This window comes from Talaromyces stipitatus, genomic scaffold (assembly GCF_000003125.1).
Source record: "Talaromyces stipitatus ATCC 10500 scf_1105507295555 genomic scaffold, whole genome shotgun sequence".
In the NCBI taxonomy this organism is placed as follows: Eukaryota; Fungi; Ascomycota; class Eurotiomycetes; order Eurotiales; family Trichocomaceae; genus Talaromyces; species Talaromyces stipitatus.
This window is the reverse complement of record NW_002990116.1, coordinates 1,218,938-1,245,277: the sequence shown is the minus strand read 5'-3', so window position 1 is coordinate 1,245,277 and position 26,340 is coordinate 1,218,938. Positions and strand designations below refer to the sequence as shown.

At 47.0% G+C, this 26,340-nt stretch overlaps 6 protein-coding genes across 8 annotated transcripts, besides 2 other annotated features; 4 read left to right on the top strand and 2 right to left on the bottom strand.

Annotated features, from left to right (window-relative positions):
- The first annotated feature begins 539 nt into the window (after nucleotides 1-539).
- On the top strand, nucleotides 540-2,301 carry TSTA_115590 (uncharacterized protein). Its single transcript, XM_002481711.1, has 2 exons — nucleotides 540-708; nucleotides 778-2,301. The coding sequence occupies exons 1-2, from the start codon at nucleotides 588-590 to the stop codon at nucleotides 1,602-1,604; spliced, it is 948 nt and encodes a 315-aa protein (XP_002481756.1). The 5' UTR covers nucleotides 540-587; the 3' UTR covers nucleotides 1,605-2,301.
- Nucleotides 2,302-2,369: 68 nt separating this feature from the next.
- Nucleotides 2,370-4,312, bottom strand: TSTA_115580 (RNA polymerase III transcription factor subunit, putative; the record flags this gene model as incomplete). Its single annotated transcript, XM_002481710.1, has 3 exons — nucleotides 2,370-3,664; nucleotides 3,717-4,107; nucleotides 4,172-4,312. 3 exons carry the CDS (start codon nucleotides 4,310-4,312, stop codon nucleotides 2,370-2,372), a joined length of 1,827 nt encoding a protein of 608 aa, XP_002481755.1.
- Nucleotides 2,432-2,474: a microsatellite.
- Nucleotides 2,514-2,570: a microsatellite.
- Nucleotides 4,313-5,898: 1,586 nt separating the features above from the next.
- On the top strand, nucleotides 5,899-9,167 carry TSTA_115570 (protein phosphatase regulatory subunit (Ssc1), putative). 3 transcript variants are annotated; one of them, XM_002481708.1, is made up of 7 exons: nucleotides 5,899-5,999; nucleotides 6,094-6,480; nucleotides 6,555-7,154; nucleotides 7,227-7,751; nucleotides 7,805-7,932; nucleotides 7,999-8,323; nucleotides 8,490-9,167. In XM_002481708.1, exons 1-7 carry the CDS (start codon nucleotides 5,976-5,978, stop codon nucleotides 8,613-8,615), a joined length of 2,115 nt encoding a protein of 704 aa, XP_002481753.1. In that variant the 5' UTR covers nucleotides 5,899-5,975; the 3' UTR covers nucleotides 8,616-9,167. The 3 variants fall into 3 exon arrangements, with proteins under 3 accessions (XP_002481753.1, XP_002481752.1, XP_002481754.1); XM_002481707.1 differs by having other exon boundaries at nucleotides 8,452-9,167; XM_002481709.1 differs by having other exon boundaries at nucleotides 7,999-9,167.
- Nucleotides 9,168-9,599: 432 nt separating this feature from the next.
- On the top strand, nucleotides 9,600-12,193 carry TSTA_115560 (vesicular fusion ATPase, putative; the record flags this gene model as incomplete). The annotated part of the gene is made up of 2 exons (XM_002481706.1): nucleotides 9,600-9,850; nucleotides 9,927-12,193. The coding sequence occupies 2 exons, from the start codon at nucleotides 9,600-9,602 to the stop codon at nucleotides 12,118-12,120; spliced, it is 2,445 nt and encodes an 814-aa protein (XP_002481751.1). The 3' UTR covers nucleotides 12,121-12,193.
- A 652-nt stretch (nucleotides 12,194-12,845) lies between these two features.
- Nucleotides 12,846-24,602, top strand: TSTA_115550 (histone acetylase complex subunit Paf400, putative; the record flags this gene model as incomplete). The annotated part of the gene is made up of 3 exons (XM_002481705.1): nucleotides 12,846-12,900; nucleotides 12,986-13,143; nucleotides 13,221-24,602. 3 exons carry the CDS (start codon nucleotides 12,846-12,848, stop codon nucleotides 24,600-24,602), a joined length of 11,595 nt encoding a protein of 3,864 aa, XP_002481750.1.
- TSTA_115540 (mRNA splicing protein Yju2) lies at nucleotides 23,919-26,137 on the bottom strand. Its single transcript, XM_002481704.1, has 3 exons — nucleotides 25,986-26,137; nucleotides 25,701-25,932; nucleotides 23,919-25,643 (listed from the first exon to the last, which is right to left on the bottom strand). Exons 1-3 carry the CDS (start codon nucleotides 26,000-26,002, stop codon nucleotides 25,077-25,079), a joined length of 816 nt encoding a protein of 271 aa, XP_002481749.1. The 5' UTR covers nucleotides 26,003-26,137; the 3' UTR covers nucleotides 23,919-25,076.
- Nucleotides 26,138-26,340: the final 203 nt, after the last annotated feature.

Below are 26,340 nucleotides of genomic sequence, written 5' to 3'. Positions count from 1 at the left end.
GCTGTCATTCCCGCGGTATTGCTTACAGAATACTTTACAGAAATACCGACGCGGTGAACTCTCCAGCCAAGGAAGCGCCTCCAGACTCTTATAGCAGGCGTCGCCCTTCGAATTCATCTTTTCTCCCCTCTTTCTTTGCCTTCTGTCTCTGTGCTGCCTCCCAATCGAGACAACTATCTCCTCGCCGGTCGACTATATCGCCACCGACACACAAAGGATTGTCTGTTTACAGTATCCTCCACACTCTTTTGACATTTGTTGACACCAGGTGCAATTACCGATATCGTCGCCGCACAAGGGATCATACAACGAATAAGAAGAAATTTGCGGAATAATAATTGAATTCCTTATGCGATATCTATTTCATTCGCCCAAGAGCGCTCAACATACCTAGAATCCTTCGACTTTCGTCCACAAATAGCTTCAAAAAGTCGACCATATATTCGGCTCCAAGGCGCCTTGGCTATTCTTTCCTCTCTCCAACAACTCGATAGCTTAGACTTGACAGTTCCTCTACTCAGAACCTCCTGGACTATTTCACTTCTCAATTTCCTCTAATCTCAAATACCTTTTTCTGCATCGTCGAAATGTCTGCAATTACCTTGTCTATTACTCCGGCGATGCCTCGCCAGACTCTTTTTCCCGTGACGCGTAGTAACCGTCGTACACTCCAGCGGACTAAGCTGAGTGCCTTGAACAAACTCAATGGTAGGGCTCCAGATTACTCAATTGACTCTCGAAGTGACAAGAGAAACCTAGACGCTAATATATCCACAGGAAGCGTCGGATCGACCCCACTTAAGCGTACAATTTCCTTCGACTCTGACGGGGAGAACGTCAAGCCTTGTATCAAGTCCGAGCCCACTAAGCGGAAGCGCTCTGTGGGAGATGAGGGACAGCTGTCAGAGTCTCCCAAGACCAAGGCCAGCCGCACCGAACCGACCATCTGGGTCGGCGAGGAGAAGGTTTCTAGCCCCTTGCCAAAGGGCTTGGACTCACTCGTACCAGTTGATCGAGACTTCAAGACCAAACCGAAATCAGCCAAGGCCTTTGGACGTCGCTCTAAGCTGGCCCCGCTCTTCCACGAGTCTGTCCGCAGGAATGCGGCTAATGTTAGCAAGAAATCCATTGAGCCTCTTCGAAAGCCCGTTCCTGCTAGCTGGAACTTCGATATCCATGTCGACACTGAAGTGGAAGAGGCCACTAACTTGATGGAGCATTCTGCCTATCGACTTGATATCAGCGACGGCGAGGGGAAGACTCTTTTCGACGATCGTGACAAGGAGAACATCCCTCCACATGAGCTTGGTATCTCTTTGCCAACTACCGCTCAGCCAGTCTCCATGGCCTCTCGCAAGAATATGATGGCTCAATATCGCACTCCACTTAGTGAGTTGGAAGTTGCCGATTACTATAGTGAGGGCCTTCATGCTCTCTCCTGTGAGGTCATTCAGGAGGATACTTATATCAAAGGACCATCCACACAGGTGAGGATGGCACTCAATACACCAGACCGACTCCAACCGTTCTCTGTTTGGCAGTCTACCCAGGCTAGACGTCAGTCCAAGGATATTCCGGTTCAGGAAATCAGCGCATCCGCATAGGTCTTTACCCTCGCAATCCGGAAGCTTCACTATTTTTTTGCTTCGATCATTGCTCTCCACGGTGTTTCATGTTTTTGGGCTTGGTTTTAGCATCGGCGTTAGGGTTGGGCGGTATATTGTGATGTTCCAAATACCCTGCGCGATTAATTCTTGATATTTTTTTCCGTCTTTTCCGTTGTCTGTGGTAACCTGGATTGTGTGGGTGGTGTTTCATCACTTGTCAATATTGTTCTATCAATTCTGAGGTAGTCAGAACCCGGCCCAGAGGTGTCTCTCCTTCAGCTAAGGTGCCTAACACTCCTCGCTAAGTTGATACACATTTGTCGGTCAACTTAGGCTTGCGTTTGATTGTCTCTCCATACCGGAGTAGAGCGTCCGCAGCTATTATGCTGACTTGTTTGAATTTATTGACAATGGGTTTTGAACTTGGTTTTTATCTTTCTTGGAACTAGCGGAGTTCTACTTTTGATTATTGCAGGCGTCATGCACTTCTTGTCTTCGAATGATATGAGTTTGTTTCCTGAAAGACGTCCTGTTTTGTGCGATTAGGCTGTCGAGATGAAAATGTTACGGGAAATGAGGGTACGAAAGTTTGTTATGAATATGATATGTTACGTACGACCTTGACCTTCTGCTGCTTGTCCTGTGTCTAGTGCTAGTAGTGCGAGTGTTTACAATAGAGGCCTTGAATCGGTCGAATTTACCGTCCATGGAGAAGTAGATCTTGAACCGACTTGAAACTTAAGTACATTCACTCACTCGGAGTCACTCGGAGTCAAAACTCCGACCACCAACATCCATATCGTCATTATCCTCATTTTCGTTAACCTCCTCCTCCTCTTCCTCCTCATCCTCTTCCTCTTCTTCTTCAATAACCCTTCTCGTAGCCTCCCTCTCCTCCTCATCCTCCGCCGTCTCCATCGACGTACTCGCAGTAGTCGTCGTCGTCGCCGCCGTCGTAGCCGTTTTCACCTTCTGCCCAGCCATCATCCTCCTCCAACTGATAGCCCCCTTAATCGTCGCCCTAACCTCTGTCGCAAGCATCGTTTCTCTAGGCGTCGCCTTCTCAGCATCCAAATGGAACCCTTCCAGCCTCGTTCCACTTTCTTCAGTAACATGATCCGGAAATCCCAATAAACATTCATACTCTGCATCACTCGGTTCGCGATGTTCCTGCGACAAGGCATGGATCTTTTGTCGCATAATTACTTTTACCTTTGCAATGGTGCCGCTGCCGTACCAGCCGTCGCTGAAGATTTCGCATTCACTCCGCAGAAAAGTGTTAGGGTCCGCGTTGGGTGGGTAGAGGATCTGTTTGAGGATGGGATCTACGATGTCGCAGACCATCCAGATTTTACCGTCCAGGGCTAGAGGGGCTTTACCGGTCCAAAGATGACTGTTGGGGTTTTCTGTGTGTGTTACTGTTGGGATGGAACTGATATCGAGACCGCTAAAGCCACGCGAGCTGCCTGAGGTTGTTGATTGTTGATGTTGTTTTGCGCTCCCACCGCCGTCTCGACCTATTTCCGGTTCCCGGGCTAGGATACGAAAGACAAAGGTTTGATATTTGCGAGATTCGACGTCCTTGCGCGGATCATGGCCCAATTTCACGATTGCATCTCGCCATGGTCCTGAGCGAAATATATAGCCCACATAACTAATTGCGTATTTCAAGACGTAGCGTTGGTCTTTACCGGGAATTGCGTTGAGTAAAGCACGACGAGTCCATGCTAACCGCTCTTCGAAAAGTTTCTGAACGGTAGCGATGACGTTTTGAAGATCTGGGTCGAGACTGGATATAGGCGGGATTCCTTCGCGTGGTTCGGATGGTACTTCGGGCACATCGCAAGTTACGAGATGCGTGAAGACCTTGTTTGGCATCTGTGTGTTGATGGCTGTAACATTGCCGGACGTGTCTTGGGACAATTTCACTGTTGGATTTTGACGATACGTGTATTGAAAAGGGATGAAAGTTTTGGTAAATGCTGGCGGAGGGATTAGATCGACATTTTTTGTTTCTCCTCTGCTCATGGAGATGTCGAATTTCCTCATTTTCTCGTCTGTCCCGTTCAGTTAATTCACTGAATGGTATCCAGAGAGGATAAGACTCACATTCAAAAGGAAGAATTGTCTCCCGAAATTTCTGTACAAATGGACTCTTCGCCGTAGAATACACATAATCAGGAATTTTCCTAAAATTATGCGTCCTCGTAACTGTACCAACAGGTTCAACAGAGTACCGATGCGCATTATCCATCAAACTCCGTTGTCTGAATGCACAGCTCTGTCGTTCCTTTTCAATATCTTCCGGCGTAGAGGGTGGACCGTCTGAGAAGGGCTCATCACTGCCTCGTTTTCGTTTCCCGCCTGTCCATTTGGGGACCGTCACTTTGAGCAGGATGTTGTCTGTTTGTCGATTAGATGAGTCTATGGTGCTTGCCATGGGGTCCTCCGGACGCAGGCATAGTTGAACTTTGCTGCCCGGTTTGGATGGGTCCAGTATCTATATCAAATGTTAGTTGTGTTTTTTTTTTCCTCTTTTTCTAATGTATTGTGCTGAAACTCGCCTTGGAGATGCCGGTATCACTTTGTAGTGTTTTTATCGCTCTGTCGACATTTTTGACAATACCGGGATGTTCGACAGCTACGATACGACGCGATGGTATGCGGTACCAAGGTGCATATTGAAGCTCATCATCTTCAGCCATATTGAGGTCCAATAAAAATATATCGAATTGAAGCTTTTGCCGAAGAAGTTTTTGTTGGTTGGCAGTGGCAAGTTTTATAAAAACTTGGAAGGTACTGTAATTCCACTGTTGTCATATAGATGGAAAGAAAATATATGTTTTCCCGTCGCCAGCGGTGTGGTGATGTTCCAATCTCTCTTCTACCCAAATATTGCGTCTATGGGTTTAGTATAATACCCATATTAAACATGACCTGGAGTACCAGCAATTGCCATTGCGAATAACAATTCTATGAATAGTGTTCCTGCGTATGAAAAATGAGCGTAGGTATTCAACTGCAATCTCATAGATATACGGATTATCGTTATTCCGACAGCCTTTTCAAACATGTAAATATTTTCATCCACAGTCCCTGAAGACGCTGGAAGCTCTTGTAGCTGGTGTGTTCTGCTATGACCAAGTCGGAACTGAGGATCAGATATGACCTGTAGTGGACGACATCACCTTCTGAAGTTCGAAACCTGCTACCCTACAATATATTTGTTCCCGAGGTAGGGTTCTATGGCACTGACTCAATGCCTAATGCCATACCAACCTACAAAATATTCGCCGAGGACATTGATTGAGGAGACCTAGAGATTATACACCTATGCCAGGGTAGATTATCCCAGCTTGCGTATGGCTCCATACAAGCCCAGTTGATGTTGAATAGTTTGTATTGCCCCTTTAGATGGTGTCTATGGGTTGTCAAGTACAAAGAAGACATTACTTGAAGATTATTCTTGCTTGCTGTGATTATAAGGATCTCCTGGTCTCCTCATAGATAGAATTTCTGTCCTACTCCGTACAACTGAGTAAGATGTGTTGAAGCGGTCACTGGCTGGCCGGCCCCTTTTTGTTAGGCGCCAATTCTGCCATGTTTCTATTGGTGCTCACACTCCCCTCAGTCTGCATTGAACAGAACCCTGTATGTGAAAGTGCAAACTTGTTTTCCTGTATTCAGTTCAATATCCCACTAGGCAGTAAATAGCATAAAGTAGTGCTACTGGTGAATTAGCATCCAAATGCAAAAGTTGTGGTTAACCAAGAAGTAAAGATGAAGGCTTAGCGGTCGCCGGGCCCATCCCCCGCTCACCTTCACTAAGCGACTCCTCCACCGCCCAGACTTCATAACATTACCACTGACATGGACATTGACATGGACAATCGTCACTGAATGCTTTGTCGTGCTTGTTCCTAGCAGAACCTCCATTCTCAGGTACTTCTGTTCTTCAGACAAACCATCTACCAGAAAAAGTCCCCTGTTTACCCAGCAATCAGCTCTGGTTTAAGTGAGGCTATTTATTGTTTAGCGTGTCGCAACCTCGACGACCTAACACCTCCAACTACCGTGCAACAGTCAATCGATATTCTCCGTCTGTCCTCTCTCACCACCATCAACATCTTTTGCTTAAATATCCGCATGGGTCTCGTCATTTCCAGCACGCGTCTCTACTACCCGAGAAGTCTCTCATAATTGTTGTCGTTGACAAGCCAGAAACCCAGTTATCGTGTTTGTTGTCGCTCCCGTTGCCGGCCCCCCTCCTCCCTCGTGCCTCTGATTTGCATATCGGAGAGCCGTTGTGGTAGTATACACATCACATACATCAGTGCTATAAAAAGGCAATCGATATAATCTGGCAAAATGAAGGGCTTCAGACAGAGGGTGGTGAGTATAATCCACACCCAAAGACGAGTGCCCTACCTCCCCCCTGCACATTGATCGATCCCCAATATCATCCAGAAACCGCTAACAATTGTAGCACGAGCAGCTGTCGCGGGCAAAAGATTCGAACAAGTCGTCGAAAAAACGAGACTCGAACAATAATACATCGAATACTGGCCTCAGTCCTGCTCATCATGCCCAATCGACCAGCCCCAACCATGTAACCCCTACATCCTCTACAACGTCCCTGAACGAAACGAGGAATGCGAAGGTCGATAATGCTTCTCCAGCTGCGATCAATTCGCCAGCAGGTCATCAGAATAATCAGGGTGCCGCTGCTCCAGCCGGCGCAGGACAACATTTCGTACCCTCTGCGCAATCAATGGGTGGTAACCTCGGTGGCCAGCCCGCAAATCTTCCCGGGACACCTACAAGACAAGGGCAACAACCCATCACCCCCAGTGTTGTGATCAGCCCTAGCTCGGTTAGTATTTCCTCTCACGTCGATCGAATTATCTATCTCACCGAATTCAACACCCGCTAACTATCCTTTCATAGCATGTTCCTCTTCCTGGAGCTGCCGAAACCATGCCTGGTGATCTTGCGCCCCCAAAGAAATCTCACGTCTTTGATAGACTTCATTCCACGCCCAAAGATATGTCTGAAGGCATCAGGACACCTAAGCGCCAGCATTCCTCTCGATTCGATATCTCCGATCAACGCCAGCGAGAACTGGAAAAATTGCCTGGTTTCCATGAAGTCCCGCCGAACCGTCGCCAGGATCTGTTCATGCAGAAGATTGACCAGTGCAATATTATATTCGACTTCAATGACCCCACTGCCGATATGAAATCTAAAGAGATTAAGAGATTGGCACTTCACGAACTCCTCGATTATGTCGCAAACAACCGTTCGGTTATCACAGAACCCATGTATCCTCGAGTGGTTGATATGTTCGCCAAAAACCTTTTTCGGCCTATCCCGCCTCCAGTGACTCCACAAGGAGAGGCTTATGATCCCGAAGAAGATGAGCCTGTATTGGAAGTTGCTTGGCCTCATATTCAAGTGGTCTATGAGTTTTTCTTGCGGTTTATTGAGAGTCAAGACTTCAATACAAATATCGCGAAACAATATATTGATCATCAATTCGTTCTCCAGGTTAGAAGACACTCCAGGAATACCTATTCTCGGTTTTTCGAAGATCATGCTAACCCTTGTATGATATTATAGTTGCTCGAATTGTTCGATTCCGAAGACCCCCGCGAACGCGATTTCCTCAAAACGACGTTGCACCGTATTTACGGAAAGTTCCTCAACCTGCGTTCATATATTCGACGCTCAATAAACAATGTCTTCTTCCAGTTCACATACGAAACCGAGCGGTTTAATGGTATTGCAGAATTGCTAGAAATTCTAGGATCTATTATCAACGGGTTTGCCCTGCCGTTGAAGGAAGAGCACAAGCTTTTCTTGACCCGAGTCTTGATCCCAATGCATAAGCCCAAGGGCTTGAGCATGTACCACCCACAACTCGCATATTGTATTGTCCAGTTTCTTGAAAAGGACTCAGTACTCACAGAGGATGTCGTCATGGGTCTACTCCGTTATTGGCCCAAGGTGAACAGCACTAAAGAGGTGATGTTCTTGAACGAGGTTGAGGATATTTTTGAGGTCATGGATCCAACGGAATTTGCCAAGGTTCAAGGGCCGCTTTTCACTCAGTTGGCCAAGTCGGTTGCCAGCCCTCACTTCCAGGTGCGTTTCATTCTATGATTGCCCTTTGTGCTGCCACACTAACCCTAGTTTAGGTTGCTGAGCGGGCTTTATACTTTTGGAATAACGAGTATTTCTGCAACTTGGTCAGCGACAACGTTGAGACCATCCTGCCTATCATGTTTGCACCCTTGTATGAAAACTCCAAAGGCCACTGGAATAGGTACGTACTCGACATGTCTTTCTGTCGCAAGCTATCATCTGAATATGTGTAACTGACCTTGTATAGAACCATTCATAGCATGGTATATAACGCCATGAAGCTTTTTATGGAGATCAATCCCCAGCTCTTTGATGAGTGTTCACAAGAATATAACGAACACCAAAGTGGAGCTGAGGAGAGAGAACAGGCTCGTCGCAGAAGATGGGAGGTGCTTGCGGAACAAGCTGAAAAGAGGAAAAAGGGCCTCTTAAAAGAACCAACTACATCAACCACGTCGGTCCCTGCAAGTAAAGCCGATGATATCGATCCAGTCACACAAGACAGCCAGAAGCGCTTGAATGCTCTCAAACTTGATGAGACTACTACGGTTAAAGACAGGGCCACGACTTCGGTTAGTTAGCATCCAACCCTTTGCTGGTGCGTGGAAGAGAGACATCCATTTCACTGTCTTTTATCAACCCTTGCTTCGATTTTGCGCCTCTTTCACGTGCTAAGATTTTACTTTCTGTGTTTTTTTAGCCATCCTGATTCTAACTGTGAACGACTGTGTGTTCCAGAAACATGTTCGCAGACGACGCAGTGGAAGTGGCAGTAGTGTGAGAATGCGACGAAGTTCTGTTGGTAGTGCATCTGGTTCTCCAGCAACGGTGGTACTGTCGCGGAGTAACTCGAGTCGACAGTAATGTGTCTATGCATTGACCCTTTTTCTTTTCTTCTTTGTGCTATAAGCATGTGTCTCTCCAGGCATTGCAAATATCATAGCGGCTGCGTATATTCGTGGTGAATACGACCATCCGCATCTTTTCATTTGTTTTGGGTTCCCCCTTACGATAATGTTGGTACTCCGACTACTGTTTCTACACGTTCCGTTTACATTTTCTTTTCTTCACAACCTTCTCATGTATATGGTTTAACCTATTCTCTTACCGTCTATTTTCTTATGTCCAACTCAACAGGAGATTTTCAAGACAAGATCCGGCTCAGCATACTGGAGCATACTTGTGTCTAAGCATCCCCTTTGAAAATCTACCCTCCTTTCTAGACAGTGCTGTTTTTGGGTAAGGAAAAGGGTGATATGGCGTTTTCTTCTTTTCCCTTTTTGTGTCGAAAGTGTTAGAGTACTGACGGACACTATCTATCTGCTGTCCTCTCTGTCTTCATGGGCTTTTTGTCTGATTTAATTCTAGGTGTCTCGTACATGATTGGTTAGAAGGAATTCAACGAGCTACTTCAGGTCGTATGAGCTCGGCGTCTCTATAGGTCCCAGTATAATCGAAGTCACAATAAATGCCTTGTCGAAGTATATCCGTACGTAATGTTCTATATCCGTGGCGGAGTCGGTGAAACAATCACCCTGCTCCGACGACGGCTAGGCGGTGACATAACGTAGGCCAATCTGTTCAGTCAGTAGCATCAACAACATATAGTCAGATTCACTTGTGCCACATCTCAGTTTTTTCAGTGGCCTCTACCTACAACAGATATACCGCGACTGCAACTGTTTTCGAGACGATCAGCGTCGCAAACCACGTTTGAGCATAACACTACCCCAGACCGAGAGTCCGAGACGAGCTCCTAACAACTAACTACTAAATAAGCCGGAGAACACTGAGCTACGTCTTCTCGGAGCTCCATCTGCTATCCTCACAAATTCGCGACCGGCAAAAATGTTCAATCGAAATAACATCCCTTTCACATCGAGGTCGAATCCTCCCCCTCCAGATCCGCGCCGGGGTAATGGCTACGATGCTGTCATATCTGAGGGGGATAGGAACCCCAGCAGAGGAGGCGGCTACGGAGCTCCCCCGCCACCGCAAAGAGGACCAGCACCCGGTGCAAGAAGACCAGTCAACGATGGATCAACTTGGACATTACGTTCCGAGAAGAGTCCGAATACGCAGTATACATATGGTAATCTGTAAGAAGCTCCCGTCCAACGTGTCATCACAGTTGTGCAATATGGGTGGACAAACTGACCTACTTGTGACTTTTAGGGTCGCCGTTTCGACTGCCGATTTCCCTCCTTCAGCTTTCGGTCAGGAGTTTTATGTTCTTATTAACGACCTTTATGTTCTATCTGCACGCCCCCTTGATAGCTTCCCACCCGGATACATTGGTTTCGCAGAGAGGCAACGAATGTGGGCTAGAATTGCCGTGACAGATTCCGTAAGAGTACAAATCTATGATCCTTTTCGACAAGAGAGGAAAGCATATCTTGGCTCCGCGGATGTTGAAGTGGGATTCGCTGGAAAGGCTAGGACAGACGAGCCGTATGATCAAAATGAATTGGCAAATGCTGTCATTGAGAAATTCAAAAACCAGATTCTGGCTCCCGGACAAAAGGTCTTGATGGATCATCGGGGAATCCCTCTTTCGCTTTCCATCAAGACTGTCGAGTTGGTAGACCTGATGTCAGAAAAGCAACCTCAACAATCCGCAGAGGGCGTTGCGACTGATCCTACCGCTCGAGGCATTCTTACCCCTCATACAGCTTTCAACTTTTACAAAGATGCAAAGAGTGGGCTTAATCTGAAAGCATCTGATCGCAGGCCTGCCGCCAACTCCATCATTCGACCAGATTTCAAGTTCGAAGATATGGGTATCGGTGGTTTGGATTCGGAATTCAGTACTATTTTCCGTCGTGCTTTTGCGTCGCGAATTTTCCCTCCCGGTTTGATCAACAAGTTGGGTATTCAGCACGTCAAGGGTATCCTTTTGTATGGTGTACCAGGAACAGGAAAAACATTGATTGCGCGACAAATTGGTAAAATGCTGAACGCCAGAGAACCGAAAATCATTAACGGTCCTGAGGTGCTTAATAAGTACGTCGGCCAGTCTGAGGAGAATATTCGAAAAATGTTCGCAGATGCAGAGAAGGAGTACAAGGAGAAAGGCGACGAGAGTGCGCTACACATCATCATCTTCGACGAACTCGACGCTGTCTGTAAACAGCGTGGTAGTGGCGCCGGTGGCGGTACTGGTGTTGGTGACAGTGTTGTCAATCAATTGCTATCCAAGCTTGACGGTGTGGACCAACTGAATAATATTCTCCTGATTGGTATGACGAACAGAAAAGACATGATTGACGATGCTTTGCTACGCCCTGGTCGTTTGGAAGTCCACATGGAGATTGGTTTGCCCGATGAGAAGGGTCGTGCTCAAATCCTAAAGATTCATACGCAGAAGATGAGGGAGAACAACGTGATGGAGCCTGATGTGGATTTGGTGGAGCTTGCTCAGTTGACAAAGAACTACTCTGGTGCTGAGATTTCGGGTTTGGTCAAGGCTGCTACATCATTTGCTTTCAACAGACACGTCAAGCCTGATACTATAGCCGGCATCAAGGACGACGTTGCGAACCTGAAAGTCCGACGAGACGACTTCCTCAATGCTCTCGAAGAAGTTAAACCGGCCTTTGGCGTCGCGGAAGAACAGCTTGGAGACTGTATTCAACAGGGCATCATCCATTTCTCTGATCGAATCAAGGATATCCTCAATGAAGGCAACCTGTTTGTGAAACAGGTCGGCGAAGAAGGCGGAACCCCACTATTTTCAGTTCTATTCCATGGCCCTCCTGCTAGTGGCAAGACTGCACTTGCGGCCCGTATAGCGATGGATTCGGGCTATCCTTTTATTCGACTGATTAGCCCAGAAGACATGGTTGGCTTCACGGAGTCCGCAAAGATTCAGCACATTACCAAGATCTTCTCTGATGCCTATAAGAGTCGCACCAGTATTGTGGTTGTGGACAATATTGAGCGACTCATTGATTGGGTGCCAATTGGAGCCCGATTCAGCAACGCTGTCCTTCAAACACTGATGGTTTTCATGAGAAAGGCTCCTGCAAATGGGCGCCGGCTCTTGATTCTCGCAACCACTACAGAACGTCGCCTTCTCAAAGACCTAGACATGTACAGTTCCTTCAACTCCGACATTGAAGTGCCCACGGTGAATACCTACGATGAACTACGATATATTTTGGAGGGATTAGAGACCTTCACACCTCAAGAGATTGAGGGCATTCTTGGAGGAATCTACAGTATCGATGACGACAAGAAGATTGGAGTGGGAATCAAGAAGATCTTGTTGGGCATTGAGACTGCCAAACAGGATATCGACAAAGCAGGCAGGTTTGTGAATGTCATTAATCGGCTGATAGATCAGGATAGAGGGCCTGCCTTTTCATGATAGGATGTAGCTACTTGTACATATCCTTCTTTGTTAGACAAACAATGATTGACATTTATCAGATCCGCTAAATACAATCATATTCCCTCAAAGAATATAAGACTGATAAAATAGGGCAATCCAGGTGATCAAACCTCCAATTGGCTATCTGATTGGCCAATGGACGGATTTCCCCGTTGTAAGGTACGCCTTGGCACAGGCACAGGACGGAAGAACCATTGATCCGCAAAATTACCAAAAGTAGCTTAGTGTATCTCTACAGGGTCTCGAGGATGCCCGCGCCTTTGATAGTCAGTTTCCAGTCGCGCAAGCCTTGGAGAGAGCCCTGTCTGCAATTCGTTTTCTGTCTGCCACAAATCACCAGTTCTCTACCAGACAGGACTCTTTTCTTAATTTTATTTTAATCATTCTTCTGTCCTTAATTATTATTTTATCCTCCTTACATTAATTTACGAAGGCAGACGTTTTTTATTCTTCAAGAGCCAGCCGTTCGAGTCGTTCGTTTTCAAAGCTCCGAGCTGTCTTTTACCCTCGTGCGCAATCTTTTTTTACGACCATATTCGAACCATATGTATCACGACTCCTCGGTTTAAAAGGGAATTGCGAAACCTTTCGAAGGGACATGCCGGCCCGTAGGCCTGGCATATGAACGGAGACGAAAGCTTGTTGTCAACATATTTCGAATTCGGTAGCGGATTGATCGATCAGAATCATTTGTCGCAATCATGACAGAGGCAAAGATTGATACCTACGTGAAGAATCTCACGAATGAGAAATGGGGTGAGTGAATTATTTCAGGGCGCATGGAATTATTCATTACTGGTTTATGGTTGTTAATAATGTGGTGTTTGTTTGATTGCTCTAGAGGTTGCGAAGAAAGCCAATGTTGCTATCGAGCTTAGAGATACTATCGAAACCCTCTGCTCGGGCCCCAACTATTCTATATTTTTGACGAAGCTATGGCCTGTTTTTAAGAATCTCCTGAAGGGGGATCCAGTGTTCACAAACACATCCTTTGAACAAGTAAGGAAGTCCTCGAAGATTGCAATTTGGCTGTTCGAAGGCGAAAGATTTAATACTAAGACCATTTCTTGCATTAGAAATTTCGAAACTCCCTTCTCGAAACGTTGCACCGCCTGCCCACAGCTTCTCCCGATGTTGAGCCGTACGCGGTTGACATGGTGGATACGTTGATGCAGCTGGTCAGGGTTGAAAATGAAGAAAATGCAGTTCTATGTATGAAGACCATCATGGACCTGGTGCGAAACCAGGTCAATGCGACAGCTTCGCGAGTCCAGCCTTTTCTCGAACTCATCCAGGAGATGTTCCAGGGTATGGAGGAAGTGGTGCGGGATACATTCGATACTCCAGCTCAAGGCACAACACCCGGTATGCCTTCGACGCCAGGCGCGGTTTCTCAGAACTTTCAATCTCCGCGACCATCTTCTCCCAGCACAACAGTTTCTGATCTGGGCCCCGATCAACAAATGAGTCATCATTTGCAGAAAGGAATGCAGTCGTTTAAGGTGCTTGCTGAGTGTCCCATTATCGTCGTATCGATATTCCAGGCACATCGTAACACCGTCAATGCAAACGTCAAGCTGTTTGTCCCGCTTATAAAGAGCATATTACTCTTACAAGCCAAACCACAGGAGAGAGCGCACGCAGAAGCCCACGCTCAAGGGAAACTGTTCACAGGAGTCTGCAAGGAGATTAAAAATCGAGCTGCTTTTGGTGAATTTATCACTGCTCAAGTCAAAACCATGAGCTTTCTTGCTTACCTTCTCCGCATGTATGCGAACCATCTGCAAGATTTTCTGCCAACTCTCCCAGGTGTTGTTGTTCGGTTGTTGCAAGACTGTCCACGTGAGAAGTCCAGCGCGCGGAAGGAGCTGCTGGTCGCTATCCGTCACATCATCAACTTCAACTACCGACGGATCTTCCTGGTTACAATTGATCAGCTGCTGGACGAAAGAACACTTATCGGAGATGGATTGACTGTTTATGAGACTATGCGACCTCTTGCATACAGCATGCTTGCCGACTTGATTCACCATGTTCGAGACCATCTCACAAGGAACCAGATTCGCAAGACAGTCGAGGTTTACACTAAGAACCTCCATGACGAGTTTCCAGGAACTAGTTTTCAGACTATGAGTGCGAAGTTGTTGCTAAACATGGCAGAGAAGATTTCGAAGCTGGAAGACAAGCAAGATGCGCGGTACTACCTTATCATGATCTTGGATGCCATTGGTGACAAGTTTGCCGCTATGAACTATCAGTTCGACAATGCCGTGAAAGTATCTCGTGCAAATAAAGAACGCGACGACTCGACTCCTGAGAACTATCTTGCCGATCGGGCCTCCCCTCCAGACTGGGATGAGATTGATATTTTCACCGCAGTTCCGATTAAGACGTCCAACCCTCGAGACCGAGGTGGCGATCCGGTCTCTGACAATTTATTCTTGTTCAAGAACTTGATCAATGGCTTAAAGAACATCTTCCACCAGTTGAAGAATTGCAACCCGACACACATACAGATCGATCCCAACAATACACCGATCAACTGGCCTGAAGTCTCGTATGGATACAATGCAGAAGAGGTTAAAGTCATCAAGAAGCTTTTCCATGAAGGTGCTCGCGTCTTCCGATACTATGGCGTAGACCAGCCTGCACCTGACGTCAGCTACTCTTCTTCGTTTGAGTATCTTGCCAGCCAGTATACTGCTCCTATGGGTCCTCAAGAGAAGGAGCTTCTTGAGAGTTTCGGAACAGTATTCCATTGTATTGACACGGCAACTTTCCATGAAGTGTTTCATAGCGAGATACCCTATCTTCACGAATTGATGTTCGAGCACCCCGCTCTCATTCACTTGCCACAATTCTTCCTCGCAAGTGAAGCAACTTCTCCTGCATTCTCTGGTATGGTTCTTCAGTACCTGATGGACCGTATACAAGAAGTCGGAACCTCAGACATGGCCAAGGCCAAGATACTCCTGAGGATGTTCAAACTGTCTTTTATGGCCGTCACTCTTTTCTCAAATCAAAACGAACAGGTTCTCTACCCTCATGTCACAAAAATAGTTACGAAATGTATCGAGCTATCAGTGACCGCCGAAGAGCCCATGAATTACTTCCTTTTACTACGTTCGTTGTTCCGCAGCATCGGAGGTGGAAGGTTTGAGCTTTTATACAAGGAGCTACTTCCACTATTGGAAATGCTTCTCGAGACATTTAATAATCTCCTACTGGGCGCTCGCAAGCCTCAAGAACGCGATCTTTACGTCGAGCTAACTTTGACTGTGCCGGCACGTCTAAGTCATCTCCTTCCCCACCTTAGCCATTTAATGCGCCCAATCGTGGTCGCTTTGAGAGCAGACTCGGATTTAGTTGGACAGGGCTTGCGTACCCTTGAGTTGTGTGTGGATAACTTGACAGCCGATTACTTGGATCCTATTATGGCGCCAATTATGGACGAACTGATGACGGCACTCTGGGATCACTTACGACCGCATCCTTACAGTCATTTCCATTCTCACACGACGATGAGAATCCTGGGTAAACTGGGTGGTCGCAACCGCAAATTCTTGAATCACCCGCCAGAACTGTCCTTCCAGCAATTCGCGGACGACGTTCCTAGTTTCGATATTAGGTTGATCGGCCCGAACGAGAAACGACCGTTCCCGATCGAGATTGGCGTGGATGTGGCCTACGCGAAGCTTTTAGAGAACCCAAAGACACCCGTGGCGAAGGCTTCAGATGCATATTACAAACAGCAGGCCTTCCGTATGTTAAGCTCTCAATTAAAGCTTTACATTGGTTATGATAATCTGCCCGAGGACCTTGCATCCCTAATTCGCCTTCAAGCCGATGATCTTCTAGAGAGCAAGATTCAAGGGCCTATTGACATATTGGACAAGTCCGAGAGATCTAGTTCCATCCCCAAGAAGCTGGTTCAGGAAGAAAGCTTGAAGAAGCTGCTTAAAGCATGTTTCTTTGCCACTTCTATCCCAGATCTTGAGCAAGCTGCGACTAGCTTCGTCAAAGATGTCTGTCGTCACATCGTTGTTGTCGAAGTAGGCCGAGCATTGGCTCAAGCTAGACACACTCGACGACCTTTCGACGTCAACAGTGGTGAAGGTCCTGTCTACTTGGATTCTCGCTTGCTTGTCAATGTTATTGTGGACTGCTTATCGTCTGATGACTCTAAAATGCGAGACTCGGCGAAAAAGGCTATGGAAGACATCAAACAAGCTGCTGGTGTCATCTTTGGTGGTTCAGACAAAGCTGCCAAGTTACCGTTTTGGCAGCATCTTGGTCGTGTATTTTGCCATAGCTGCTACAGCGAAGAATGGTTTACCAAGGCCGGAGGTAGTCTAGGTATACACCTTCTAGCTACCGAGCTAGATCTGGGCGATACTTGGCTCTTTGAGCGACAGGTTGACTTTGTTCGTGCTCTGATGTATGTCATTAAAGATACACCTGCCGATCTTCCTGCGAGCACTCGTGTTAGAGCGCAGACAACATTAGAGCTTATTCTTCGGCGGTGCAATAAGGGCATATCCAAGGATGACTTGAAGAATGAAAAGAGTCGTTTCTCCTGGCTTTGCGGCTTTCTCATCTGTGAACTGTCACATATGAATAAGCATGTCCGAGAAACTTCGCAGAAAGCATTATCCCTCCTTGCTGAAGTTGTTGGTTGTGAGCAACACGAACTCATGTTGCCAGTTAAGGATCGCCTCTTGCAACCTATCTTCAATAAACCTCTTAGAGCTCTTCCTTTTCCTGTGCAAATCGGATTCATCGATGCCATTACGTTCTGTCTCGGTCTTCATAAGAATATTGTCGTCTTCAACGATTCACTTAATCGTTTGATGTTGGAGTCACTGGCTCTAGCTGATGCAGAGGACGAGTCTTTAGCTTCCAAACCGAACGAGTTCAAGAATGCAGAGATGATTGTCAATCTGCGAGTAGCATGTCTTCGTCTACTCTCAATGGCCATGAGTTTCCCAGAGTTCGGCGCTGGTCCGAATGCCAGTAGTCGAAGCAGAGTTATCTCTGTCTTCTTCAAATCTTTGTATTCGAGATCTCCGGAAATTATCGAAGCTGCAAATGCTGGCCTTCGTGACGTTCTCACACAGACGAACAAGTTGCCCAAAGATCTGCTTCAGAATGGTCTTCGCCCTATCCTCATGAATTTACAGGATCCCAAGCGATTGACTGTGGCTGGACTCGATGGCCTGGCTAGGCTACTGACCCTCCTGACCAATTATTTCAAGGTTGAAATCGGACAGCGTCTTCTCGAACACATGAAAGTCATTGCAGACGACGCTACGTTACAGAAAGTCTCGTTCAACCTTGTCGAGCAGAATCCGGTTATGAAGATTGTTGCTTCTATTTTCAATATTTTCCATCTTCTCCCACCCGCCGCGACGACTTTTATGGAGAACCTAGTCAACAAAGTTATTGACTTGGAAGAGAAATTACGGAGAACCTCGAATAGCCCATTCCGCAAACCCCTTGTGAAGTACCTGAATCGTTATCCTAAGGAGAGCTGGGCCTTCTTCCAACAGCGCTTCAATGACGAGCGTTACGGCCGTTTCTTCGGCCAGGTACTAGCAGATCCCGACAGTGCCGTCCTTCGATCCGCCGTCGTTGCAGACACTGAAGGCTTTATGAATGCCGCCTTTGGTACCGAGTCAACTGACGGCAAGAACACAACAGCAATCAATGCAATCCACGTCGTCAATTCTGTTTGCATGCATGAAGCTACGAAGAAATGGCTCCTAAACCAGCCTAGTCTGCGCCCGAAGCTGCTCAGTACAGGCCGAGATCTTGAGATCAAATTGAGAAACGATAAGCTTCCAGCAAGCGAGCGATTAAGGGTTGAGCAGGCGGAGGATCAGTTGATGGATGTGTTCACCATCTATTTAGCTGATTCACTTCAAGATCTCGATTTTCTATTTGAAGTTATTAGCGGTTTGTCAGCCGATGAACTGAAGAGAACCCTTGCTTTCCCGAAATTCATCTACAAGCATATCATCACAAATGAGTCTATTGACTATAGGAGATCTGTCATCATGAGGTGCCTTGACCTCTATGGACAACGCACGTCATCTCAGAGGATGAAGACATACGCTTTCCACAATCTCGTGAATCCCATTTTTGCAATGGACGTGCAGGCGACGTGGAATAGCCCCCCAAATATTCCAAAGTTGATGGATAAGAGTATGACCGAATCAATCCAGAATCGTTTATGGCGACCACAAGTTGGTGACATTGCGGAGGAATCAAACCAACCAGGCGTCGATCATTCCCGCATGGAACTACTGCAGCTATCCGCATTGTTGATCAAGTATCACTCTCAGACTGTCCAGGAGTCGCGTAAGGACATCATCAAATTTGCCTGGAACTATATTCGACTGGAAGATATCATTAACAAGTACGGTGCTTACGTGCTGATCAGCTACTTCATTGCTCACTATGAAACGCCCCTCAAGATTGTGATCCAAGTCTATGTAGCTCTTTTGAGGGCTCACCAGAACGAAGGCAAGGCTCTTGTGACCCAGGCTCTTGATGTTCTCGCTCCTATTCTACCCACGAGGATTGCGACTCTTAGCCAGAACCCCCAACAGCCCCCTCCTGATCTCCGTTACCCACTGTGGGCTAAGTGGCCTCGCCGCATTTTAGCAGAAGAGACTGCAAACTTGCAGCAAGTGATGAGCATCTTCCAGTTCCTCGTACGGCACCCGGATCTCTTCTATGAGTCTCGAGAGCACTTTGTACCTCTTATCGTGCCATCGCTCAGTAAAATTGCTGCTCCACCCAATCCTTCGAGCGAGAGCAAAAAATTGGCACTGAACCTTATTGGACTAATCTGGCACTGGGAAGAAAAGCGAGTTCGTGGAAGCAGTCCTCGCGGTCCCTCAGAGTCACCGAACTCAAGGAAGCGCAAACTCGATGAGAATCAACAAGCCGAGTCACCTTCATTGGTATCAAGGACAGAATATAGTGTGTCACCGGAGATGCGAGCAGCGCTTATCAAGTATTTGATAACCTTCATTACTACGCTTCCTGAGCGATTCCCCGTCCCAGCATTCAAGCTGCGCGAATTGCCTACAGCGAAGCCCCAACCTCCAGTTGTCACAGGAGAAATGGTTAAGAAGGCAACGCAGCTGTTGACAAGTCTTCTTCAGCCCGAATTCTGGGGAGACCTGGATATCGATTTGTACCCCAAGGTCACTGAGCCAATTCTCACTGGTGAGAAAGCCGAGAAACCCGACGAAAAGCAGATTACTAGCATGATCAATACTTTGCAAGTACTTCGTGTACTCATTGCGTCTAAGCCAGATGAATGGATTGTCAGCAGGTTGCCATTGATTCAAAAACTCTTCGAAAAGCCGTTGCGCTCAGACAACCCCGAGATTCAGGACTGCCTGCATGGCGCGGTGGATGATGATAGCTCGTCACGCAAGATTCCCCCACCCGTCAAGCGAGTTCTAGCCGCTCTCCCTGAAGATCAGCCAGAAGAGGAAGATGGTATGGATATGGATAGTTCTCCCTCGGAGTTTGTCACTTTCTTATCTACGATTGCTACTGAGGGACTTTCCAACAACAACTATGTCTCCAGCCTTAACGTTCTGTGGACCTTGTCCTCAAGCAGACCTGCGGAGATGGATGCACACATTCCCCAAGTCATGAAAGCGTTTTCTCAGAAACTTGCCAAGGAACATGTTGCTGCTTATGCTACCAACCAAGCTCCTGGTCAGCATCCTGGAATCAAACAAGGTGATAACGGTACTCCAGATCAACAAGAGTTTGAGATCGGCGTGGATCTCATTCTTAAGACTATTGACGTGATCTCAATCCGTATGTCCAGCCTTGGAGACCAGCGCCGGCCTTTCCTTAGTGTTCTTGCCCAACTCGTGGAGCGGTCACAGAACATCAAACTCTGCAGTAAGGTCCTTGGAATGGTTGAGTCTTGGATTTTCCACTCCACGGAGTCATGGCCAACCCTCAAAGAGAAGACCGCTGTTCTACACAAGATGCTACTTTTCGAGACTCGCCCTGATCAGACAATGCTCAAGAAGTTCCTCAATCTTGTCATTCGCATTTACGAGGATAACAAGATCACTCGCACTGAATTGACTGTCAGATTGGAGCATGCTTTCCTAATTGGTACACGAGCTCAAGACGTGGAAATGCGAAATCGCTTTATCACGATTTTCGATAAGAGCTTGACTCGTACAGCTAGCTCTCGATTAAGTTACGTGATGACGTCGCAGAATTGGGATACACTTGCGGACTCGTTTTGGCTGGCGCAAGCTTCGCATCTCGTAATGGGTTCTGTGGACATGAACACGCCTGCTCGGCTTCTCCCCGATGATATGACAGTATATCCGATATCGTTCCTGTTCGGTGCCGCCGAACAAGATCCGAGAAAAGCAGATGTGATGGTTGATAATCAACTGGAGAGTCTCGTGGCTGAGTGCAAACGTTTCGCTGCTGAGATAGGAGATGTGAGAACAAGAGATCTACTTGAGCCTCTTTGCCAGCTTCAGCATACCGATCCGAAGACATCTTACAAAGTGTGGACTACTATCTTCCCCATAGTATGGTCAACATTATCAAAGGATGAGCGCATCGATTTGGAGAAAGGGATGGTCACTCTTATTACTCGCGAGTACCATCAGAGGCAGATAGACAAGAGACCCAATGTTATCCAGGCACTTCTCGAGGGAGCTGTGCGATCCAAGCCTCGATTCAAAGTCCCGCCTCATGTCATGAAGTTCTTGAGCAGGACGTATGATGCATGGTATACGTCTGCAGCGTATCTAGAAGAGTCCGCGAACAAACCTACCATCGATACTCCGATAGTGCGAGAAAGCAACCTTGATGCACTTGTCGAGATATTCGCCGGTCTCCAAGAGGATGATTTCTTCTATGGCACATGGCGAAGACGATGTAAATTTGTGGAAACAAATGCTGCCTTGTCCTACGAACAGCATGGCATGTGGGATAAAGCCCAGCAATTGTATGAGAATGCTCAGATCAAAGCTCGCTCAGGCGCCATGCCGTTCTCGCAGGGAGAATATTACCTCTGGGAAGATCACTGGCTCATCTGTGCTCAGAAGCTCCAGCAGTGGGAAATCTTGAGTGACTTTGCTAAGCACGAGAATCTCAACGACCTTCTTCTGGAAGCAGCGTGGAGGAACATTGAGAACTGGCAGAGCGATACCAATCGTGAGCAATTGGATTCTCTGATCAAATCGGTTTCTGATGCTCCCACTCCACGTCGCACGTTTTTCCAAGCCTTCATGGCGTTGCTCAATTTCCATCTCAAGAAGGATGGTATCCAAGAATTCAACAATATCTGCGACGAGTCAATTCAATTGTCCATTCGCAAGTGGCATCAGCTTCCAAAGAGGATTACCAATGCTCATATCCCGATTCTGCAACACTTCCAACAACTCGTTGAGTTACATGATGCTAGTGTGATATGCAACAGCCTTTCTCAGACAAATGAACGGAACTTGGACACCAAATCAGCTGAACTGAAGCTACTTCTAGGCACCTGGCGAGATCGTTTACCGAATGTCTGGGATGATATCAATGCTTGGCAAGATCTGGTCACTTGGCGTCAACACATCTTCCAACTGATTAATGCCACTTATCTCGGCCTGCTGCCACCTCAGACAAACAATGTCGCAAGCAATTCATATGCCTATCGCGGATATCATGAAACGGCGTGGATCATCAATCGGTTCGCTCATGTTGCTCGTAAGCACCAGATGCCAGATGTTTGCATCAATCAACTGAGCAGGATCTATACTTTGCCAAACATTGAAATCCAAGAAGCCTTCTTAAAGCTGAGGGAACAAGCGAAGTGCCATTATCAAAATCCCAAAGAGCTCTCGAGCGGACTGGACGTCATCAATAACACCAATCTGAACTACTTTGGTGCGCAACAGAAAGCTGAGTTCTACACTCTTAAGGGAATGTTCTTGGCGAAATTGAACAATGTGGAAGAAGCCAATGATTCGTTTGGCGTTGCGTTGTACTACGATCTGAAGCTCGCGAAAGCATGGGCGGAATGGGGACATTTCAATGATCAGCGATTCAAGATGGACCCCACCGATTATGAGCTAGCTGGTAACGCTGTGAGCTGCTATCTCGAAGCTGCTGGGCTTTATAAGAACGCCAAATCTAGGAAATTGCTAAGCCGTATTCTTTGGTTGCTGAGTCTGGATAATGAAGAAGGTCGTGTATCCAGCGCATTTGAGAACTTCAAGGGCGATACCCCAGTGTGGTATTGGATCACGTTTATACCGCAACTTCTCACAAGTCTTAGCCGCCGTGAGGCTCGTCTATGCAAAGCAGTGCTGGTCAAGATCGCTAAGCTCTACCCACAAGCCTTATTCTTCTTGCTTCGCACGAACAGGGAAGATATGATCAGTATCAAGAAGACACAAGAAGCCAAGCAGGAGAAATTGAACCGTGCGAAGCAACAGGCATCACCTGGTATGAAGGTCGAACCCGGCAATGTCGCACGGCTAGGTACGGCCGGTGAAGAGAACCCACAGTCCTCCCCTGCTGTAGCCAATACTGCTACTCCACAGAATGCCGCCGCTCAACTCAATGGCCAGCCTAACCCTCAGGCCCTGGCGCAAGCTCAGAATGCCACGCAACAACAGACTCCAGCACAAGAGCAAGGTCAGCCTCAAGCACAACCCCAGCAGGCACAGACTCAGGTTCCCGCCCAAGGGCAACGGCAAGGACAGGTTCCAGCACAGAACGCAAATCAACCTTCAAATCCTGGAGAGCCGGAGAAGGAGCCAATCAAGAAGCCATGGGAATATTCTGAAGAAATTATGGCAGGCTTGAAGACAGCTTTTCCACTGCTAGCACTATCAATGGAGGCTATGGTGGACCAAATCCAAAAGAACTTCAAATGTCCTCCTGACGAGGATGCTCACCGCCTGATCGTAGCATTGTTGAATGATGGTCTCGCATATGTCGGCCGCACACCTGTAGCTTACGCTCAAGATTTCAAGCTACCGCCTGCTACAGAAGCCAACATCACTCGATTCGCCGAGACTATTCTTCCAGCACATATACGCAAATCTTTCGAAGCCGATTTTGTGGTCAAGAAGATCACAATGTTTGAGTATGTGCAGAAGCTGCGACGCTGGCGCGACAAATTTGAAGAAAAACTGGATCGTCGTCCGCAATCGCAGAACCTTGAAGTGTACTCCCCTCATCTCAGCGAATTTAGATTCTTGAAATTTGAGGAAGTCGAAGTTCCTGGACAGTATCTTCTGCACAAGGACAAGAATCAGGACTTTGTTCGCATCGATCGCTTCTTACCGGATGTTGACTTGGTCAGAGGTATTGGTGTTTGCCATCGCCGTCTTAAGATCCGAGGCCTTGATGGCAGCATTCATCCTTTCGCTGTTCAACACCCTGCAGCCCGCCATTGCCGTCGCGAAGAGCGCATTCTTCAACTTTTCCGCATTTTCAACGGTATTTTAGCTAAACGCAAGGAAAGCAGACGTCGCAATCTCTACTTCCATCTGCCACTCATGGTTCCCGTTGCTCCTCATATTCGCTTAGTACGCGATGATCCCTCATACATTTCAATGCAAGGTATCTACGAAGATTACTGTCGGCGAGAAGGCATCAATAAAGATGAGCCTGTGCTTTTCACCATGGAGAAGATGCGTGGGCTTGCTGAGATGAAGCAAAGCGTAAGTTTTAAGCCTGATCTTTACAACATTTCATATGCTAACATGTCACAGCGTTCTATTGAGCAGCAGCATGTCCTTCGCACGGAAATTCTTACTGCTATCCAGGAGAAATGGGTTCCCAATACGGTTATGCTGGATTATTTCCAGAAGACCTACCCCAACTACGAGGACTTCTGGCTGTTCCGTCGCCAATTCTCGTACCAGTATGCCGCAATCTGTTTCATGACCTATGTCATGCACATTGGCAACCGGTATCCCAACAAGATTTCCATCTCTCGCGCTACGGGCGATATATGGGGCTCTGAGCTGATCCCAAGCATCAATCCAACCAAGGCCTTCTTCTTTAACCCCGAACAGGTTCCTTTCCGCCTGACGCCAAACATCCAGACCTTGATGGGACCTATTGCTACTGAAGGTGTCTTTGCCTGTGCCCTTATGGCAATTGCTCGCTGCCTTACAGAACCACGTCACGAATTGGAGCAACAGCTCAGTCTTTTTGTGCGTGAAGAAATGATTTTCTGGGCTACAGCTCATCATCGTGGAAACGTCTCGGAGAACCAGCTACGCGAACTAGTCCAGAGCAATAGCGGTATTATCGTTAACCGTGCTGTTAGCCTGGCCAGTCCTCCAGAGGGTAATTTGCCTGCCAACCAAACTACTATTGATCTTATCTCGAAGGCCGTCAATCCTCAATCTCTGGCTTCTGCTGATGCTCTTTGGATGCCATACTTGTAGTCGGGTTTCATGCCTTTTAAAGAATGGGTGGATTTTTTTTCTCTCGGCGCGTGTTATGACAGTTTTTCATTGGGCTATTTCATAAGAGTTGATGATCTGTGCACGTATCTCAGTTGTGTCCTGTTTACTGCAGCTTATTTCATGTTTCTTTTCTATACCACACTGTTCATCATCTCAGTAAGGGCGTTTGGGATTATGGGAGCGGTCTTGGGTATTTCTTATGAATCTGGTTAATGATTGTTTTTCTTGCTTACTTTTTTATCTATTCATTCATGTATGTGTAGCTAAATTCGGTCATACTACTCGGTTTAGCCCACCAATAATTTCTTCTTGCAATAACTTGAAAGTAGAACGTACGTAGATATGTGAATGTGTCCCCATCACTTTTAGGAGAAAAAGAGAATACAGATGACGATAATAGCTATATCGTTGCAAATATAAACGCCACAACGGCCGAAGTAACTATACATGAGATTAGACCAACGATGCTTTCTTCTTGATACCCAAGCCTGCGTTGAATGGTTTTTTCGGCTTCCTGGCTTTTGCAAACGACATTGCAGGAGCCGGGGTTTCAGCCGTCTTCGCCGCAGTCTCCTCTTCATCCTCAACTAATCGTTTAACTTTCTGCCCCGTTGAAGTCATAAAAGCTCGACGGGCAATCTCTTCATCTTCCTTCTCGGCCCGCAATCTCGCCTCTTCAGCCTCATCCTTGACATATGCTAAAGCAACATCCTCCCCGAGAGCTTCACCCCTCTCAATGCGCGCGTTCCTTGTACGAATTTCATCAAGAGCATCGGCAACGGCCATTTCACGCTTGGAGTCGAGCATTTTTTCTTCTAGTTCGGCCATCTTGTCGCGTTCGAGTTGTTCGAGTTCCTCATTCTCTTCGCGCTCTAAGCGGTCTAATGTTTCTTCCTCGGTTTCGTTTAAGTTGTCTGCTTGGGTGTTTCTCCATGGTTCAAAGTTTCGCTTTGCGCCGCGTTCGCAGACGTAGTCCATATTTTTGGGGTCAGTTTTGAAGGTGATTTCACCCGAACATCGCTGCAATAATGAAAGTTAGAAGCTGAGTCGTACAATGGGGAAAGATAAAGTACATACCGTGCAACGTATATAAAATCGATATATTGCGATAGACAAATATTTCTCCTCAGTTGTTTCTTTTCGAGCGTTGAATTTGCGGCCTTTGTAAATGTATTCACCACAGCTGGTGCAGCGCATTGAGAAAGGCGCCATCAAACGGACAGTCAATAGTTTCTGCTTCACACCCGGGACCTTCTTGGTTCGTGTGATGGCCGACGGATCGAAATCCGGGGGATAGTACTTTGTCAAGCTGTGAGTATGTTAGTCGCTTTCGTTCAAATGAGTTGGATATGGTTTACATACACTTTACGCTCAGACATGGTGGCTTCGTGGCCTGAATGCGGTTTTTAACCGAGTATAGGATGGGAGAAGATGCGATCCGAAGGAGACAGGAGTTAAACTGCACACTGGTTTGTGGGCTGATGCAGCGAGTGTGGTAAAGTAGTTGAAGTGGCGGAAGATGGATATTCTTAGAGTTGAGGTGATAGGCTCAGCGATAAGCAACGATCTGCTGCCTTAGGCTCGCAACATTACAGATTCCGCGGGAGCACTGACGCACGGACCAATTGTTGATCTCTAAAGAAACATCCCGCGTCGCGCCTGCGATAAATAATACCAACCTCAACTACCGACTGGCGACATTGTTATGGCTCTCACA